Source organism: Ochotona curzoniae, unplaced genomic scaffold (assembly GCF_017591425.1).
Source record: "Ochotona curzoniae isolate NIBS_2020 unplaced genomic scaffold, NIBS_Ocur_1.0 contig_2210, whole genome shotgun sequence".
NCBI classification, from domain to species: domain Eukaryota; kingdom Metazoa; phylum Chordata; class Mammalia; order Lagomorpha; family Ochotonidae; genus Ochotona; species Ochotona curzoniae.
In genome coordinates, this window is record NW_024465369.1 from 28,759,609 (window position 1) to 28,778,974 (window position 19,366).

General features: G+C 35.3%; 1 protein-coding gene across 1 annotated transcript in view; it reads right to left on the minus strand.

Annotated features, from left to right (window-relative positions):
* Positions 1-384: 384 nt before the first annotated feature.
* SCN7A (sodium voltage-gated channel alpha subunit 7) overlaps positions 385-19,366 on the minus strand; it is a 56,370-nt gene continuing 37,388 nt past the window's right edge. The window contains exons 14-24 of the mRNA XM_040971999.1: positions 18,722-19,159; positions 16,935-17,040; positions 14,519-14,673; positions 10,301-10,474; positions 9,742-9,849; positions 8,483-8,761; positions 7,442-7,495; positions 6,626-6,763; positions 4,315-4,419; positions 3,201-3,471; positions 385-1,442 (exon numbers count right to left, since the gene is read on the minus strand). Coding sequence (XP_040827933.1) covers positions 397-1,442; positions 3,201-3,471; positions 4,315-4,419; positions 6,626-6,763; positions 7,442-7,495; positions 8,483-8,761; positions 9,742-9,849; positions 10,301-10,474; positions 14,519-14,673; positions 16,935-17,040; positions 18,722-19,159 — 2,874 coding nt within the window. The 3' untranslated portion in view covers positions 385-396. The remainder of the gene's footprint in view (positions 1,443-3,200; positions 3,472-4,314; positions 4,420-6,625; positions 6,764-7,441; positions 7,496-8,482; positions 8,762-9,741; positions 9,850-10,300; positions 10,475-14,518; positions 14,674-16,934; positions 17,041-18,721; positions 19,160-19,366) is intronic.

Genomic DNA, 19,366 nt, shown 5'->3' on the forward strand with positions numbered 1-19,366 from the left:
GGTCTTAATATAGTTACATTATATGTATTAACCTATACATACACATATAACACAAGGAAGCTCACAGTTCAGTTCATCTCTATCACAACCTCGCTACTCCTTCAGCAGTGTACACCACATGGTTCAGGTGAGACAAACACTGAATTGTCAAATGCAACTTCAACACACTGCAGCAACATTGAGAGGCTATCTTTACTGACAGATTGATTAGAATGAACATATAAGGGTAAAAGTATATTTTCAAGGAGTCATGTGGACACACACTTTAACTTTCTCAGGCTATAAACAGTAGATCTCTGCTTGATCTCTTTTAATGACTGAGATGAGCTTTGAATATTTCTGTGGTACATGAAGATCAAGAGGTGATGAGTACGTTTGAATCTGTCCTTGAATATTTCACTTTTCCTTGGCTTTATCAAAACAGTCACCTTCTTTAGAAGGCTGAAGATCTCTGTCACCATTTAGCGTCTGGATATCTGATCTGTTTTTTTCATTTTGCCTTAAGCGGTAACTTTTATAAGCACGTTGAATAATGGTTGCTGAAACTGCCTCTTGTTTTCGTTTTAGCGTAGTTGTGATTGGCTCATATGTGATCTTAAAAGGGTTAGCTAACAGAAATCCCGTTTCTATCTCTGAAAGGACTTTGTCCATCCTCATATCATTACCCATCACTCTGTTGGTAAAAGCAAGTAAAATGTCCAGGCAATGAATTCTGTCTCCAACAGCCATGGGAAGATCCATGGCGATGAGCTGGCCCTTGTTGGGTTTTGCCATGTAAAGAGGAGGATCGAGAGAAGCTGCGAAATCTGAAAGTTTGCTGGAATCTAGGTACTGGGTCCTATCTGGATCAAACCTATTCCATACCTGAAAGAACCTCCTAAAATCATCTTCACTCAAGGTTTTGTTTTTTTTCTTAGAAGCAATGTTTAAAAACTCCATGATAACCACAACATACATATTTACAATGATCAGCCATGATATGAGGATGTAACTGACAAAATAAAAAATCCCAACAGAGGGATTACCACAATCTCCCCGAACCCCAGTCCCAGGGTTAATTTTATCAGGATCACAGTCAGACCATTTACTGTTGAAAATTGCATTAAGCATCCCATCCCATCCAGCAAATATTGTAACTTGAAAGAGACAAAGCATACTGCTTCCAAAAGTTTCAAAGTTGGACACATCATTAATTCCAGCTTCCTTTTTAACATAGGCAAAGTTGTACATTCCAAAGATGGCATAGACAAACATAACCAGGAAGATCAGAAGACTGATGTTCAACAAGGCAGGAAGTGAGAGAATCAGAGGGAGCATCAAATTATGAAACACCTTTGGTCCTTTCCCAAGACGTAGGATGTGGATAATCCGTGAGAGAAGTATCATGGGCACAAGAGAGGAGGGTACGAGTGAGTGTCCTACAGTCACAGGCAGAAGCAGACCTTGGCGTGGGACAAGATGAGAGAGGCAATAGAATTACCCACATTCAATTGTGTTTAGGAGGAACATACATCACTACACATTTTGTTGACTTTCTGTATTTTATTAATTCTTTATTAATCCCCTGCATTTTCTGAAGAATGATATTCTATTGCTTATCTGAAATTTTCTATTGCTAATCAGAAATACTACTTGTATCAACTATCAGAAGTCCAGTAAAATCTGAAGCATTATTCTAGCATATAATCATAAGGATATTATATATTATACATTTCTGGAATCACAGAGTATCTGAATACATAAAGAAGGATAGTACATTATTTTTTTTATTAGTTTTATCCAGGAGCTCAAATATAAATAATCCATAGTAAAAAAAAAAGTAGTTGCTACTTTTTTTCTGATTGCTTTTGAATCAGGATCTTCTATGCAGTTTGTCTTTTACCAAATGCCTAACAGATATTATTTAAATATGTAAAAGTGAAAAATGTGATTTTTGTCCTCAAAAACCTTATATTACAGAAAACAGTGATAGGCAATTAAAATAATTACAATGCCAGGCAGAAAGGCCTAATTGATAAATATGATTACCAAATTGTCTGGCACCCAGTGATTCATAGGTTATAATATAATTTGTAACTAGTATTTGGGCCTCCTGATCTTTGGATATGTGAGTTCTTTGTTTAGAACTCTTTGTGGTGATGGTAGGTAGATGAGGCAAGTATTAGAGTTATTAGGGGAGGAACAGTTTAAAAAGAAAACATTATACTCAATTCCTGTAAGAGATATGAGAGATGTTTTCTGGAGGTGCTTGAGAAAATGTGGTTTATTTTGAATGTGTAGGTGGTACAAGGATGAAGTCTGCAAATTACGCAAAAGAAAGGGTATGCTTGCTGCATCTGGAAGCATGACGCCTCATGTTTTCTATTAAGCTTGGTCACTGCTTAGGATGACATTTTTCTGATGCTTTCCATCACCTGTATCCTCATCTTCATGGTGCCTTAATAGTCCTCCACTCTGACCTCCATTTCCATTTCTTCTCTGTCTTTCAAATGCTCTCACTATAGAAGAAGGGCCTTCCTTTAATTGTAAATTTCTCTCCATACTCAGCACCTTGTTTTTTATGAACTTATCTAAAATATGACTCTACTTGGAGATCACCACTCTCCTTCCAAAACTCAAGGGTAGGCAACTCATACTCTCTTCCTCTGTATGTCTCAAAGTAGAAACATGGAAGTAAATACAATTTTTATTTCGTCATGTGATTTCCAATCACTTCTCCTTCCTATCATTTTTATAAAAGTAAAGTAAGTTTATAACTTTTTTTAGAAGATGCAATTCAACTATATTATTTCCTACCATTGCTTAGCTCCTTAAATCTAGTTGTCCACATCTATGGCCACATTCTGGACACAAATACAGAATACTTTCTGAAATCATAAACTCAAGCAACTTTCTGACTCCAATTTCTTTTTCCAGCTCTCTGATTAAGTGACTCTAACTTTGAAAATAAACAAAAACAACAAAATCCTCTCCATACACAACAGTTTGTTACAATTTTGCTTTGCTCTTTCCTTATCCCACATATCTCAATTTAGTTTTGCTTCCATAATGTAGCCCTATGAACCCTAATTACCATTCAGACAACCCTCCCTTGTACACTCGCAGCACCCTCTGCTTCCCCGACCCTAGTCTTAATAGAAAGCATTAAAATGTAATTTGCCCATACCAACAAGTGAAAACTTGACTAGACAATATCTTACCTGTAATGGAGAAAATGACTACCATGAAATCAAAAATGTTCCACACAATGGTGAAATAGTGACAAACAAAAGAGATGAGCTTCAGAACGCATTCCACAGTATACAGCATAACGAAAATTGAGTTAATCCAGTAGATAGCAGTTTGCATTTGTGCACTCTGTCCATCACTTTGTATCATAAAGGTTATTACTTGGAAACATATCAGAACTATAATGATGACATTGAAAACTTGGCTTGTTACCAAGTCAAAAATTAATCCTTGGAACTTGTTCTGTAGGTAAAGAAAACAGGTGTAATAGTTTATAAATTTTTTGTTAATAGTTTAAAATTACTTGTTAATTTTTACTTACATGTTTTCATTTTATTTTAATAAGGCAGGTAACAGAACAATGTTTAATCTTCCAGCATGCAAACAACAACATGGGCTAGGCCAGGCCAAAGGCAGGATTTCAAAGTTCCATCTGGGTCTTCAATGTGGTTGGAAGGGACCCAATTACTTGGGAAATCATCTAGTGACTCCCAGGAGGAAACCATACAAGAAACTGGATGAGAATTGGGGGAGCTCTACTTGAAGCACGTATCTTGATATGGGCATCACAAGGAGAAACCTAATTACCCACTCTGCTTCAAAGCATTTGTTAAGAAGTTTAAAAACATTTTAATTTGAAAAGACAATGTATAAATAATATGTTAACTGCAAAAAAATCTTTTTACTTCCAGTGATATGGCATAGCACGTTAAACCTCCAGCTGTGGGAGTCAGCATACCTATCAGCTAGTTTGGGTCCTGACTATTCCACTTCCCATCCAGCTCCTCTGCCTGTGGCCTGGGAAGGCAATGAAGAATGGTCCAGGTGACCTGCATGCACTATGGAGAGTCAGAGTCTCTTAAGAGACTCCTGAAGCTCTGGTCCTGCTTCCAGATAGGTCCAGCTCCGGCCTTTGAGGCCATCTGGGGAGTGACTCAGTAGATGGAAGGTATTCTCTGTGTGTGTGTGTGTGTGTGTGTGTGTGTGTGTGTGTGTGTGTGTGTGTGCGCTTGTCTCCTTTCTCTGTAACTCTGCCTCACAAATAAAACCAAATAAATCTTTAAAAAGATCTTGATGTTTTCTTACTCCTGGACGAGGCACTGGTCTTTGAGAGTCATCACACATCAGCTTCTTTAGCTCACGGTACTGTTTCTTTTGTGTTGCGGTTACAAAGATGTTTGAGCCTCCCTGGTAAAGAAATGAAAGAAAAAAAATATTAAAATTACATCTAACCCCAATCTCCTCTGTACTGATGCATAGTTTAGAAAACTTGTCAGTTATTGATCTAATTTTTAAGAAATGTTTAGCTGTAATAGGCTAAATCTTATTTGAATATGACTGACTTCTGCTTCATAATCTATAAGAAACACATGAGAATATGTGCTAGCTATGTGTGACGTTCAATAAGCCTTATTTATCTCTATGTACTTTTGATTCTTTTGAGTAATCAACCCTATTTTCATTTTTTAATCTATTAAAGGCTCCTTCTTTCTAAAGAGGGAGGGACAAAAGGGAAATGTGGGTGGGTGGGGAGACATTAAGCAAAAGGGTAAGCTAATTTGTGCTTTTTAATTAATAAAAAATATAATTGGTCACATCTATATATTTTTAGTGATAATTTTACTATCTTACCAATACACATTGTATACAATGTCATATTATTCTAGGAATTAAGAATTGCTACTGCCATCATCAGTCAGTACTTGTTTGTCACACGCACTTGTTTGTAAAAAATAACACTGTGACTTGAAATAGAAGAGCAGAGCAGACTGTGTCTGGAGGTGTCAGAGACTGGGGTCAAACTCCGCTGGTATGGCCTGTGAGTGGACAAAATTCTAAGACCAAAATCGAGGCCTGCAGATTAAGGCCAACAGCTGGGCAATGGTCCAAAGCTATAGGACTTTGTGTTTTAAGATATTCTGGTGGGCAAGGTGCAGCAGTATACTAATGAAAGTCCTTGCTTGACATGCACTGGAATCCCATATGGGTCCTGGTTCATACCTCAGCTTCTCTGTCCATCCCACTCCCTGCTTTTGGCCTGGAAAAGCAGTCAACGATGACCCAAAGCCTTGGGTTCTTGCACCTGCATGGGAGACCTGGAGGAAGCTCCTGGCTCCTAGCTTTGGATCGGTTCAGCTCTGGCCATTGTGGCCACTTGGGGAGTGAAACAGCAGATGGAAGATCTTTCTCTGTGTCTCTCCCTCCCTCTGTGTATCTACCTTTCCAATAATATCATTTAAAAATCTTAAAAAAAAAAAGATATCTTGGAGACAGTCATGTACTAGCTTCTGTACTTGGCTCATACCTTTATGCTTGTTTTCTGATCATCAACCTTTGGGTGGTTAACATGAGCCGTGGCTATCAATGTTTGTGCCAGATCAATTCCTAGGTATTGACTCACCAAGAATTTCAGTAAAAGACTGAGGGAGTGACACTTCTAAGTCAACCCCCTTTCTCAGAGAAAGAAGCTTTCCTCTTTATCTTGTGCCTGTCTTAATTTTATTTACTCAGTTACATATGGCCCCCTTTCCAACCCTGTTCATGCCAACCTGGTTGTAGTAACATAGTCACTTAAAATCAATAGGTATCAATAAGTAAAGTTCAAAAACCTGTTCTGGATTTTGAAGTCCCTTGGTAGCAGGAATATCCAATGAAAATCATTTTTTAACACTGGACTCTTGACCCTCTGCAGATCATTGGGAATTCAGTGCTATACAACCTTCTTTTCAGAATTAACATTTGATGACATGGCTAAACGTGGCATTTTAAAATTAAACTATTCTTCCCTTGGCTGTTTCAGAAGGCTTGCCTATATTTTATAGAGTTTATGTCTCATTCAAATGAACACAAATTTTTTTTGAGGCCTTTGTATTTGTGGAGATCCTTCAGGCAGTCTCAATAGCAATGGCGGCAAAAACAGGTTGTTCTCTGAACTCTGTTGTCGAGTTAAAAAAACTTGCAGTTATGCCATCCGATGTGGATTTATAAGTTTCTGTACTTTAAGCAGAAAGAGCTACTCTAATTTACAAAGCTGTGCAAGTTGCTTTTAGCTTAAAGGGCTAGCCAAAATAATAAGAATTTTTTAAAGCTCTTTACATATTTATTTAGATTCATGAAAACATCACTTATTTTAAACACATCATTAGCTATAATATGCTTATACATAAACGTTCACTTTTGTTCTTTTAAACTTGCTTATAATGCTGTGAATGTCGAAAGTAATAGAAAGATGAACATTTCAGCAACGTTCAACAGTGCAAAAACACTAGTAATTTTTCTTAGCAAAAATCAAAGAAATACATTAAGCCAAATCCTAAACCAATTATTTGAAACAGGGCATTTTTATAAATTGTTTCATTTCCTCAGGCATTGATGATCAAAAAATATTTATACTTATCTTTATTTTATGTTTGTTGAAATTGACCACAATCACACTAATCAGCACACTCAAAGGGAGAAATAGTCCAAACATAATAAAGATGATGAAGTAGCAATACATGTAGATACTATATTCAAAACTAGGCTGCATATTTATCTGAAAGATAATTTTAAAGAAGTAAAATATTAATTCTGAGTTTTTAAAGCACAAGATTTATAAACATTTTATTACAAGGAGATAAAACAATGCTATTTGAGGTGATGTCTTTTCTGTTCTTCAAAGAATAGTACTGATTTGCTTTTTATTTTGTCTTATTATAAAGGGACTAGATTTCATGTATGTCACAGATACAATTGTAAGAACATACTATCACTCTCCATCTCCTTTTCTTTCTCCCCTCATTCCTTTCAGTTTTTGTGGTAAGTTATTTTGAATTTACCTTATAACCAGTATTATTACTATGGTAGTATTATTATATTAACCAGTATATTAACCAGTAGTATTATTATACTGGTTATAAGGTAAATTATACACTACAGTATTCACCAAGCAAAAAGTAGAAAGACTATCGTTCCACAACTATATGGACCAGGGCTATAAACTATCAAAGCAGAGGATGTCGGCTTCCCTCTTATTTTATTCCACTGGTGTGGACATTGATACAAATTTACTAACTAGCCAAGTGACCCTAGATACAGTTCTATACTTCTGAGAGCATTCAGTTTCCCATGATATACTCAATCTAAGCTTGGGTATTGCTTCTGTCCTGTGCTTGAATTTCAAAATGACTTTGCTTGAAATAAGACAAAAGTTCTGAAGCTATATTGTACTTACACCCACAGAATCAACTGCTGAGTTCATAATAGTGATCCATCCATTAAATGTTGCCTGTGAAAACAAACCACATGTGTTTAATTCCTATGGAAATATATGCTTCACGGTAAATACAAATGAAAATTCAATTTGTTGTTAATATATTAAACCATTTGATAGTAAATACTACATACATAAATTATAAAATAATTAAGATCTTTAATACATCTGTTACTATGTTATTTCTTATTTCTTATTATTTTTGGTGGGGGAGGGAAGTCAGATATACAGAAAGGAGGAGAGACGGAGAGGAAGATCTTCCTTCTGATGTTTCACTTCCCAAGATTAGCCAGAGCTCTACTGATTTGGAGCCAGAAACTTGAGTCTCTTCTGGGTTCCCCACACAAGTGCAGGGTTCCAAGGCTTTGGGCTGTCCTTGACTGCCACAAGCAGAGAGCTGGATATGAAGTGAAGTCGCTGGTATTATAACCAGTGCCCATATGGGATCCCTGCACATGCAAGGCAAGGACTTTAGCCATTGAGCTCCTGCACCAGGCCTTTAGTTATTTTATTTGCACCACACTCTAACCAACTGAGTTAACCAGCCATTTGCCTTTAGTTATTTCAAATGCTTAGTTTATTGAAGGTAAATAACATTTTTAAGATGGTATACAATAGGGCATTCCAGCCATCTAGAGCTTGTACACCTGTAGTATTCTATGTGATCAAGAGATAAATGGTGTACCTCTAAATTTTAAAGGTACAGTGTAACATATTAGTCATTCCTCAAGGCAATAAACAGGAAAAAAGTGATATCTCAGGTTTGTGATGCTATTACTTGGTCATTGATGGCACAGTAAGTTTGGCCAGCAACTGCTTTTTCCTATGTAAATTGAAGCTTCACATCTATCTACTTCTCCCAACAGGGCAAGAGTTAATATTTGCTAAAGTATTTAAAAATTGCATAAAAATGTAATAATAATCTGAATTTAGTTCTTTATGCTCAACCAGTAATACATATGAAAAAGCTACTGTCAAAAAAAAATTAAAAATAGCACTTACTACTTGAAGCAGTGAAAGGAAACCGTTTCCAACATTATCAAAGTTTACTTTTGCATTTTCCCATGGCATGGATTCATTAAAAACAAGGCTCTCACATTGAGTCTTATTCATGACTTCGGATACAGGAAACCTTTCTCCACTTATTGGATCAATGCATTCATAAAATTTTCCAGCAAATAAGTGCACTCCCATGATACTAAATATCAGCCAGATCAGAAGGCAGACCAGAAATACATTCAAAGCTGGTAAAGTAGTTTTTATTAAAGCTCTCACAACAACCTGGCATATAAGAAAATAAACATATAAACTTAAGGCAAGCAAAAACTATTTTAATTTCCAAACTGGAAACAGCAACGGATGCAATATCATTCAGAAGAACTTGAAAAGATCATATCTAAAGATTTAATAGCCCACATGGCAATATCGTGATGATCTAAATAGAAATTCAATGTTAATTAAAATATACACTAAAACTTAAGAGATTTTCAAAGTCTTTGTGCTATTAATAAATCAAAGGTAACTCTGGTGTAAACTCCAGAGTAAGTATTTCACTGATTTAACCTTTTATTGCTTGAGTAAGAAAAATAATCAAGTGGTGTGTACATATGAGATTATCTAGAAAGCTCATAAACTAAGACATCAGATCAAGAACTGACTTGAGGAGTTTATATATAGAAAGGGTTTGCTCAAGGACAGTCAAAAAAGTAGGGAAGAATCAAAGAGACTGCATAAACTGCTTTACATGGTGTGGTCTACTCATTTTCTTCATAGTGGTCAGAATAATCCTTAACATGAGATTTGTAAGAATTAAGTTTTGATGTACGACTTTAATAAAAGTAGGTATATCTTAAAACCAAAACTTTCCTTTCATTGAGTAATTACTTTGTGTGTATTCTTCTAGTTTTTAAAGGTAGCTACTTGATCAAGTTTTCATTTTCTGATATATATGTTCCTAAAACTGAGACAAATACATTAATATCTATATATTGGTTAAAATATTCACGTATAAATGTCTCCAATATATTTTATCAGTTATGTTTTATTTGTCTATTATTAGCTTTCTGGTTTTTTTTACTTACTTAATTAGTTTTCATATCTTAGCAGTAATGGTCCTTAAGCCTCAAAAAGTAAAATTAACATCTTCCTCTGTCTTTAAGACTGCAATATAACACTTTCAATGTGTTGATGTTAAATGTACACATGAGAAGACAATAACACTTAGTAAAAAATATAGATCACTTCAGGAATTTTTATCTTACCTTCATTCTTTCAAATTGAGATAGAACTCTGAGTGCCCGTAGGAATTTAATGGAAGTAAGTGGTTTTAGCTCTTCTCGAGTTTTGCCTATTAAGCTAAGACAAAATACCTAAATATATATAAAAAAAGAGTTAGCAACATCAGAATTAAAATGACATGTAAGATAAACTTTGAATTTATTAAATATTTGTCCTCCTAAGTTGATTTTAATGACATAATTTTCTTATAGCTTTCTACAAGTTATTATCAAGATGTTAAAATATTACCCATACTTATTAGTAGGCATAGATCAGCATAGTACTGGTTATGACAATGCCATTTTGTAGACATGATTTAAAACTCAAGCCAACAGAATATAAGAATTTTAGGTTGCTAATATTTTTAGACTTTATGAAACCTATTAATTGTGATTTCATAGTCAATACAATACTCTTTTAGAAGAACAAGATCAATATTTAAGTGAAGAAAAGATGAAATTTTGGTTACTGAAATGTACAGAAGGTAGTAAGTTAAAATATATTTAAGATGTGGCATTTTAGATACTTGTTTGAAATACGTACAACAACAACCATGAAGTCCAGTTTGTACCAGTTGTTAGAAAAATAGGCTTTAAAACCATATGCCATCCACTTTAGAAGCATTTCCAGAATGAATATGTAAGTGAAGATCATGTCAGCATATTCTAGTAAAATTTTGATAGTTTTTTTCTGGTCAATGTATATATCTTCAAAAGCCTGTGAGTTAAAAAAGAATCTCTCAGGATTAATGTACCCAGAATTTCTAAAAGCTCTTTGAAAGAATGGAACTGTCCACAATAAGCAGCTGATGAACAGTGTCACAGTCTGTAGTCTAAAGGAATCTTTTTCATTTGGCTTGGATTATAGAGTTGCTAATTATCATTTCTGGTTCTCATGCCTATAGCATTAATTGGTACTAGTCTAGTCATTTGAGGTGGTCAACCCACAGACATAAGCTACTTCCCAATACAGGATGAAAGATTTAAAAACAGTATGTGTTCAGAGATCCTTACAGCTATTACCAGAAAATGCCAATAGCTTCTTTTGCTGCAGGAATAATCAGGAAACCAACAGGAAATTGGTGAATGCTAAATAAAATAATTGTGCAAACCTTCTCAGTTTTATCAGAGGACTCTTAATTTTACTGTGGTATATGTAAAGTCTAATCATCTCATTCAAAACAGTAATATCATTCACTCCAACTCAATAGAGATCATAAAGTACCAACGGGCTCAAGTCCAATTTCACAATCAAGTATTTTCAAGGAGAAAAAGTAAATAAGGATTAAAAAATCTAATTCAAAAAACGAAGGGATTCTCAAAACCCTACTGTAAAGTAACAGTAAACAGAAAATAACATTAGAGATGCTAACATTTAATCAAACTGATTATAAAGGGAAAATGTCTACAGAAGCAGAATCTAGTGAATGATCAAGTTTTTAAAATAAATTAATTTTTTGGAAGTACTTGTTTATTTAAAGGCAGAATAAGGAAGGGCTAGATGGGGGAGAGACAGATCTTGCACTCCTTGATTCATTCCCTAAATGGCTGCAACCTTCATGGCTAGACCAGGCTGAAGGCAGGATCCAGAAACTCCGTTGCATTCTCCACAGGTGACAAGGTTGCAGGCATGTGGGTCATTTGTAGCTGCTTTCTGAATTGGAAGCAGAGTTGCAAGCAGCAGCTTAACATGCTGTTTTACCATGCTGTTTCCTGTTTTATTATTTTCTTTACAGGAAATTATAAAAGATATGCAAAGATTTTCGCCTGAATTGGCATAAATGGATTGCCTTTCAGCAGGCAATGCTCCCGCTGTGCACAACTAGAAAAGTTGTGTATAAATTTTTCAAAACCATCCTTTCTTAAAGCCATCAGTGAAAATGAAATGGGGTCTAACATCATAAAGGACGTTATACAGAAAACAAAAACATTTACTCCATAAGGTCTAATAGAATCTAACATCAAATCAGACAAGACATATAACTAAAGATGAAAATTTCAGAATGATAAGGTGAATATCACAGTACACATTTATGCACAGAATACACCATCAAAATATTAAAAGACAATTTTAATAGAGAAGAGATTTACAAGAAAAACCAGGATGGTGCAACTATTTAACACATACTTTCCATGGCTGATAATTACACATAGTAATTTTTTTTTTTTACTATATAAATAAGAACGAAGTAGATGGGAACATCAGAAACGACAAACATTGACACTGCACCCAACGTGTCAGGAGGTACTGAATAGTTAATTTTATTTACCACAAAAATATACCCATTCCACAGCAACAGTGAAAGTCGTCTGATAACACATGACTAACCCCAACCCCATCTGGAGCACTATCTTTGCCAAACAAAAGCTATCTCACTCAAGAGGCAAAGCTGTCCTCTCAGAGGAACAAACTTCAGTTCATGTTGAATGGCACAGACACACAAATGCTAACTGCATCTACACTCAGCATGGGGCCCTGGGCAGCAGTTTGACTCCTCACATTTCCTTCAACTTTAGGACTGAAGCTAGCTTTGCTTGAGGACATTAAAATACTTTTAGTGAAGAAAGTATGCTTTTTTTAAAAAAAAAAATACATTTCTTTAAGGTCTTCTTTCGCTTTCTTTCCTAGCAACCACAAGAATAACTGGAGCCAAATTTCCTTATGATAGAATTAAGTTTGCTAAAGAAGAAGGCATATATGCCAACAAGACTTGGAACACAAGTAGCATATTCATTCAGAAAATGACAGAGTATGCCTGGAAGTGTATCCCAAGGGGAACTCCACATTATCACTGCTGTAATCTTCAAACCACATAAATATTCATCCTTATGTTCTTGATTTTAGAAACCTGAAATCAGATTCAGTGGGCTAAAACCAAATCAAATCTCACACACACATACATGTGTATATCTATACATATGTATACACAGACTTACATATATGTGATTATATATTAGATTTTTAAGTATTTGAAAGGCAGTGTTAGAAAGAGGAGAAGAGAGAGATTGCTTTTCTATCTGCTAGTTCACTCCATGGTGGGCCAGGCTGAAACCAGGAGGCAGGAACTTCATCAAGGACTCCATGTGGTTATAAGCCTAGGGACTTTGGCCATTTTCTGATGCTTTTCCTTCGCACTTTAGCAGGGAACAGGATCAGAAAGAGAGCATCCAGTACTTTAACTGACACCCATATGGGATGTTAGTGCTTCAGGTGATGCACCACAGCACCAGCCTCACCCTTGACAATACTGATGCAGTCTGTTTGTTCAGGGATTCCTGTATCCTTGTTATTTTTTAGCAGGTTGTAGTGCCAGAAACTGCTCTAAAGTGTGTGTTGGCTTCAGATTTCTGTTTGACTCATATGAAGACAATGGGACACTAAAAAGCTCTGTAGCAGAGAAAGACAAAGTACAGAGAATCTGGCAAATCTACTTTTACGTATTTGTACTTCCCCATCTTTCCATCCTAAGTGGGATTATGAGCTCATAGGTCCCAGAATAGGGCTTTTGAGGATGTTAAATATCTTCCACTAACTTAAAAAACGAAATTGTGTTATTCAAATTTTGTATTTCTTAGGCCAATAAGAAAAGGAAGGAGTTATCAGACTTTCAGGGATATTTGACCTTGCTAGGAACCTAGCACTGTAACAAATGAGGAAAATCAACACTGCTTAACTCTATTTTCTAATTAAGTATAAAAGTGGAATAGACTAATTTATGGTAATGGAAATACATGTACCATTCACGCTGAGTAGGAAAATATCTGTGGAAAATATTGCTCCAATTCTCAATCCAAGTGACAGCTATCCAAGCCTAATGGTTTTGTGAGTAATCATTCAAGCTATACATGCAGGGGACATTCGGCATTTATATGTTAAAGGCCACTTATTACATATTTACTCTAAAAACTCACCCAGGGCAAAGCCTACTTAGCAACAATGACTTTGCTCCATGTGTCTCACACACTACTATTCTTCTGTATGTTTCTCTGTTATCCTTTATAAAAACACAACCAAATCAAAATATATATTCTGTTTCTTTCCCTTGTTAAATGCACCAAGCATATAATTTGTGTTATGACTTTCTTCAATTACCACCATTATTTGTGGTGTGACAAAAGCAGCGTGTAGGTAGCTTCTGTATTGTTTAAAACAGCTGCACAGCTTCCCATTGGATCCTATACTGAAGTATATTTAAGCACTCATCTTAGGCACTCGCTCTTTTTTCCATTAATTCTTTGCTATGACAAATAATATTTTAACAAAGTTTTAACATGTGTACAAAAATTGGTTGAATAACTTTAAAGATTGGGCATAAGTTCAATTGTAGTTCAAAGCCCCCTAATACATTTGATAATTCTCTGTTTTGGAGGTGAGTACAAAAGTACTAAAAAAAAAGACAGCAGAATTTTGGATGTCCAAACTACAAAAAAAATTGTTTAACAAATAGCATTTCATTGAAAGCAAACAGAATCAGCTTATCTATTTTTGGTTCTTTTTACCACTGTAGCCCATATACTATTAAACTATATTACTTCCTTAATATTTTGATGTTAAATTTTAATAGCAACACTAAATTCAGCACTGAATGATGCACGTGTAGACTGTCTAAGAGCAAGTGATATATACTTCCTAAAATCAAAATCCGCAGGATACAAAATGTTGCACTTTGCTAGGTGTGCTGAAATGGTGACCATTTCAATTAAGAGTGTTGTGACACACTGTTCAATATAGCACTATCACTCACCATGAATGCTCACTTACCAGGGTACCTGTACTGAACAGAGTCACAAGTCCAATGAAACACTTGAACCAACTGTTTTCAACTATCTTGCAGCAAGTTTTCCTTAGGTTCTGCCAAATTCTGCCTTTCCTGGAGAGTCTACTGATTTGGCCAAGGGAAGACCTTTGTCTGCAACCTGACAAGAATAAAATCAATATGAACTGATATCTAGAAAATTGACTAAGAAATCAATATGTCAAACTTTATAACATGTTCTTCCACAATTATTTATCTACAGATTCTAATAAGTGATCTCTGATTAGCAAACACTGGAGATTTTTTTCTCCTGTGACCACGCGATCACTATGGAGAAACTGGGGGTTTTGTAGAAAAGGAGGAAACAGTCTTAGAACATCAATTCCACTGAGCAATATCCTGAGACTAAAATTTATCCTCCATCCCTACAGGAATAAAAAAGGTGCCCACATAACATTTTCTGATTGTAACATTTTGGTAGAGTACATGAACATTAACCCAGAAAATGTACATGACTTGGTGAGCATTCCTACTTTAAAAAAAAAACACTCATAAGATGTTAAAGAGCTGAAATCTAAATTAAGCCAATTGGATTGCTCTGACTTCATTCCTGTGGTGGCAGGGAAGCGGCACTTCTGACTGAGACTAATAAAGGAGGCATCCTGAACTGTGAAGTACTTTCATATGGGGCTGAACTCTATCTCTGGTCAAGAAGATTGGCAAATGATAAGGCTTCAAAATCATATGACAAGCAGGCAAACTATGAGGAGCAGGAGGAGAAGGAGAAAGAGGCAGGGCAATGGTAGAAGAGGAGGTGGTTGTAGAGGAGAAATTGAGCTAATGGAATTTAAGGTCCAATTTTTAGATTTTTCATTTTAGAATTCTGCCTAGTGTTAAATTTTACATCTCTAATCTGAAAAATATGAATGTGATTCTGTTCTTATCTTAGAGGATGCAGAAGTCCTGAAGGTAGACTACTAAGAAAAATTTCTTATTCTGAATTTGAGTACTCAACAATTACCATTTTGATCTTTTTCCTGTGGTTCTAAGTGATCAAATCTATAGTCATGTCTTAATCTTACAAAGAAACCAACTTCAATTATAAGTCAGAGATGCAGGTTTTGCCTCTCTAATGTATAAGGCAACTGAGTGAAGTCATATACATTCCTAAACATTCACATGGAATGTATTAACATGTTACCAGCACAGATTGTTTTCCTAGGAAAATGTTAGGAAGTGTATTAAGGGTATTTTAAATATTGATCCCAATTTGTTAAGTCTAAATACACTGTATTTCATTTCTAGACACACACAATGTGGATTTTTTTTTTAAATTTTATTGTTGTTTACATTGTGGTGCAGTTTTATAGGCGCTGGGGATTCCCCCCTCCCCTCCCATACCCCTCCCCCCATGGTGGATTCCTCCACCTTGTTGCATAACCATAGTTCAAGTTCAGTTGAGATTCATTCCTTGCAAACACATGCCTAGCATAAAGTCCAGCGTCTTATTGTCCAGATAAGTTCAGTGGCCTCTTGGGGAGACCTTCTCTGGTCTGAAGGTAGGGCTAACAGAGTAAAGATCCGGTCAGTTAAAAGCCCCAACAAGACTTCAGTATCAATATACAACATTATGGAATTAATTGAATGACATAGTATTGGGTAAACAATATGTTAAAAATAATGCAAGTTCCATTCTTCGAAACATCTGGGTTGAGACAGTATCAATGACAGGTTCAAAAAATAACAAACAACCAAACAAAAAATTACAGGTTAAATCAAGGCAAACTTTGATCCTGATTTAACAATATTTTGTTTTACTCCTAAATCACACTTTTAACAAAATATGAACATAATATAAGATTACACAATATTTTCTTATAGAATGAAAAGTATGTTTTGGGATCAATGCAGCTTTTACCTAGACTACAGACTGTTCCACTTAGACAACATTTACATTAACTTTATCAATCAAAATCTGAGTTTATTTAATGAAGTGTGATAATATCAACAGTATTATTTTAGGATATACTTTTTGGCGAGGTTATCTTTCTAAGATCACACACACACATTTACATACACACTAGTTTAATTTTTTCCTATAATCTTACAAGGTTTATCCTGGATTCTTCTGTTGGGTATCTGAATCAAAGAGGATGATTAGTGGTGTAAGGGAGGATAACTCAGCCTGGCTGATACCAGTGAACTATTCTGGCTACTGTAATAGGCTATGGGACATAGGCCCTTTCTGTCTTTTCCTGGGGAATACTGACACTGCTTTAAGTGTCTTTGAGGAGAGACGTGTATGCCTACATGCAGTGTGTGTATTCATTAGTCAAACATTTAAAAATCTAAGAACATTATTTAGATTCATGGAAATTTTGTCTGATTTCAGCAATATTTACCAAAGACTTTTTTTCTTACCATTTTTTAGATGCTTTGCCTTCTCACGTTCATAGCACATTTCTTCTTCCTCAGAGATGGCAATATCCACTGTACTGCATTCAGATGAGCTAGACTGCTTTAATTTCTAAAATGTTAGTTCCCATAAAAAGTTGTCATTAAAATACTAATATTTCTCACTGTAAGGTAAGTTCATTTCATTTTCAGAAGTAATATATTTAGGTATAAAAAGAACTACATCATGTCTAAAGGAACATTGGCCAATTCCATGGTTGAGCTGCAGTTCCAGAAAATTATTTTAAGGTCATTCCAAGTAAAATAACTGTGACTATAGCAATTATGAGCTGTAATCTAGTCTTACGTGTGCTGCTATAAGATGGAACTGACAATGCAGTTCTTTAGGTCTAGAACAAATCACAAGTTTAGGAAAGTGGTCCCAGTCCTACAGAAAGAAACTATATGGAAAACAACCACTTCTGTTTTTTGCCTCATACTGAAGTTCAAGGCTGGCTAGAAAGAGGTGGCCTTTGTATTTTATGTGTGGCAGTAATGTTAGTGTCATGCTTTTATTTTATCTAAATTTATGTTCTCAAAATGATTTATTTCACCTCACTGAGAAAAAAGGATATATTTTAAACCATCCTTTAAAATCATTAAGATTCCAAAATCTATAACAGCAATGTAATATTTTTGTTCAAAGGCATTTATTTATATGAATGAATAAAGTGAATGAACTTCATGACATGAAAGTTCTAACCCTCTATTCCTTAATTTTTCCTAATTTTTATACTACAGCTTATTCTCATTTCATTTCACAACCACAGACTTAACATTCAAGCCATAGCTAACTGAAAGGCCTACTGTTCTTCAGGAGTATGTTCAAAGGCTCTACACAATAATCAAATCCCAGATGCTAATCTCATTCACAGAGCAAACACGGTATTTATCTTTTTGGGCCTGGTTTATTTCACCAAATAGTATAGTTTCCAATTTCATACATTTAGTTGAAAAAGACAAGATTTGATTCTTTTAAAGGATGAGCAGTATTCCATTGTGTATATATGCTGTTTTCTAGCTCAAGCAAAATCAAAATAAATGTACTAAAATGTTTGGAAGAAAATCAGTAAATTTCTTTAAAAGGAAGGAAATATCTGTATAGAATTAAAAAGAGGCAACTGTAATTATTTTGTCAAATATTTTGGTATTATGCACAGTGAGTGTCAATGAAATATACTTGGGGTTCACTTTAGCATTACATAGTGAACTGTCATTAAGTCATCGTGCCAGAGATACTGAATACCTGGGAACAGACACTTCCTGCCATTCCCCTGATCTTGAGTGGTCTGTGAGGTTTGCACAATGAGATCCACAGCAGGAAGCTCACAGGCTGAATGGTCTCTGTAGGCTTAGCTCTCCATTAAATTACACTTCCCGCTGAGATGCTATGCTGCTTGCATAGCTTGCTTAAATGTGCTTCTCAACATCACATATTATCAGCTTATTAATTTATAAAATTTCAAACTAAGTATTTTATAAACTCCTACTATTTATTTAGCATTTTTCTACACAATGTTGAATTTTGATGTATTTTTAAGCTTCTATCCCCCCAAAGGAATTTTAATTCATTTATATACTAAAAGAGCAAAACTTAAACATCTTAATTAACTTTATCATAGGCACTCCACCAAAGCTAGAAGTAGCAGTTAGGACTAAATGCAGTTTCTGACTGAAATTGCAACCCTGAGTTAACTGTTCCTAAACAACACTATCAATCAACAACAAGTGATCAAGATACTAAACTCTCTTACCTCTTTGCTGTCTCCATCACCAGACTTGCTCTGAATTTCCTTATTATCTAGATTCTCTATATCCGATTCTCCGGAGGCAATCGGCACCGTTTCTGAGCCACTGGGACTGGGGATAAGTGACAGCTTCTCATTTTCAGTCATGGTGTTTCTCTCGGTGCCGTTACCTACTTCATTATCCTTGAGGACATCTTGAGAGTTGCTCAGGTCAGAGAGAGTATGATCAGAGATGTTCTCTGTAACATACACATCATTCACATGGTCCACCACCTCCTTTGGAGCACTTTGTTTTTTGCACAATATTTTGAGAAATACACAGCTTATTTTCGCCTTAAGCCTTGTTATTGCAAGTTGGAGATTTTTTGCTTCATTGCTCTCTTCAGCTTTCACAGCATTATAGGTGCCAAATGAGACCACTAATGCCAGAAACAAGTAAATTATCTAAAGGAGGAAGTGAAATGAAACTAAGTGAATACCACTTATATGTTTCTTTATTTTTTAAAAGATGTCTTTGTAAAATTTACCACAGATCTGAAAACAGAACACATGAAGAATTATAATGATATTCAGCTCTAATTAATTTATAATTTGTCAGGGAATTGCTAGGGGCTTTCATGGCCAGCAGTCAACTTTAGGCTCACCATGTCT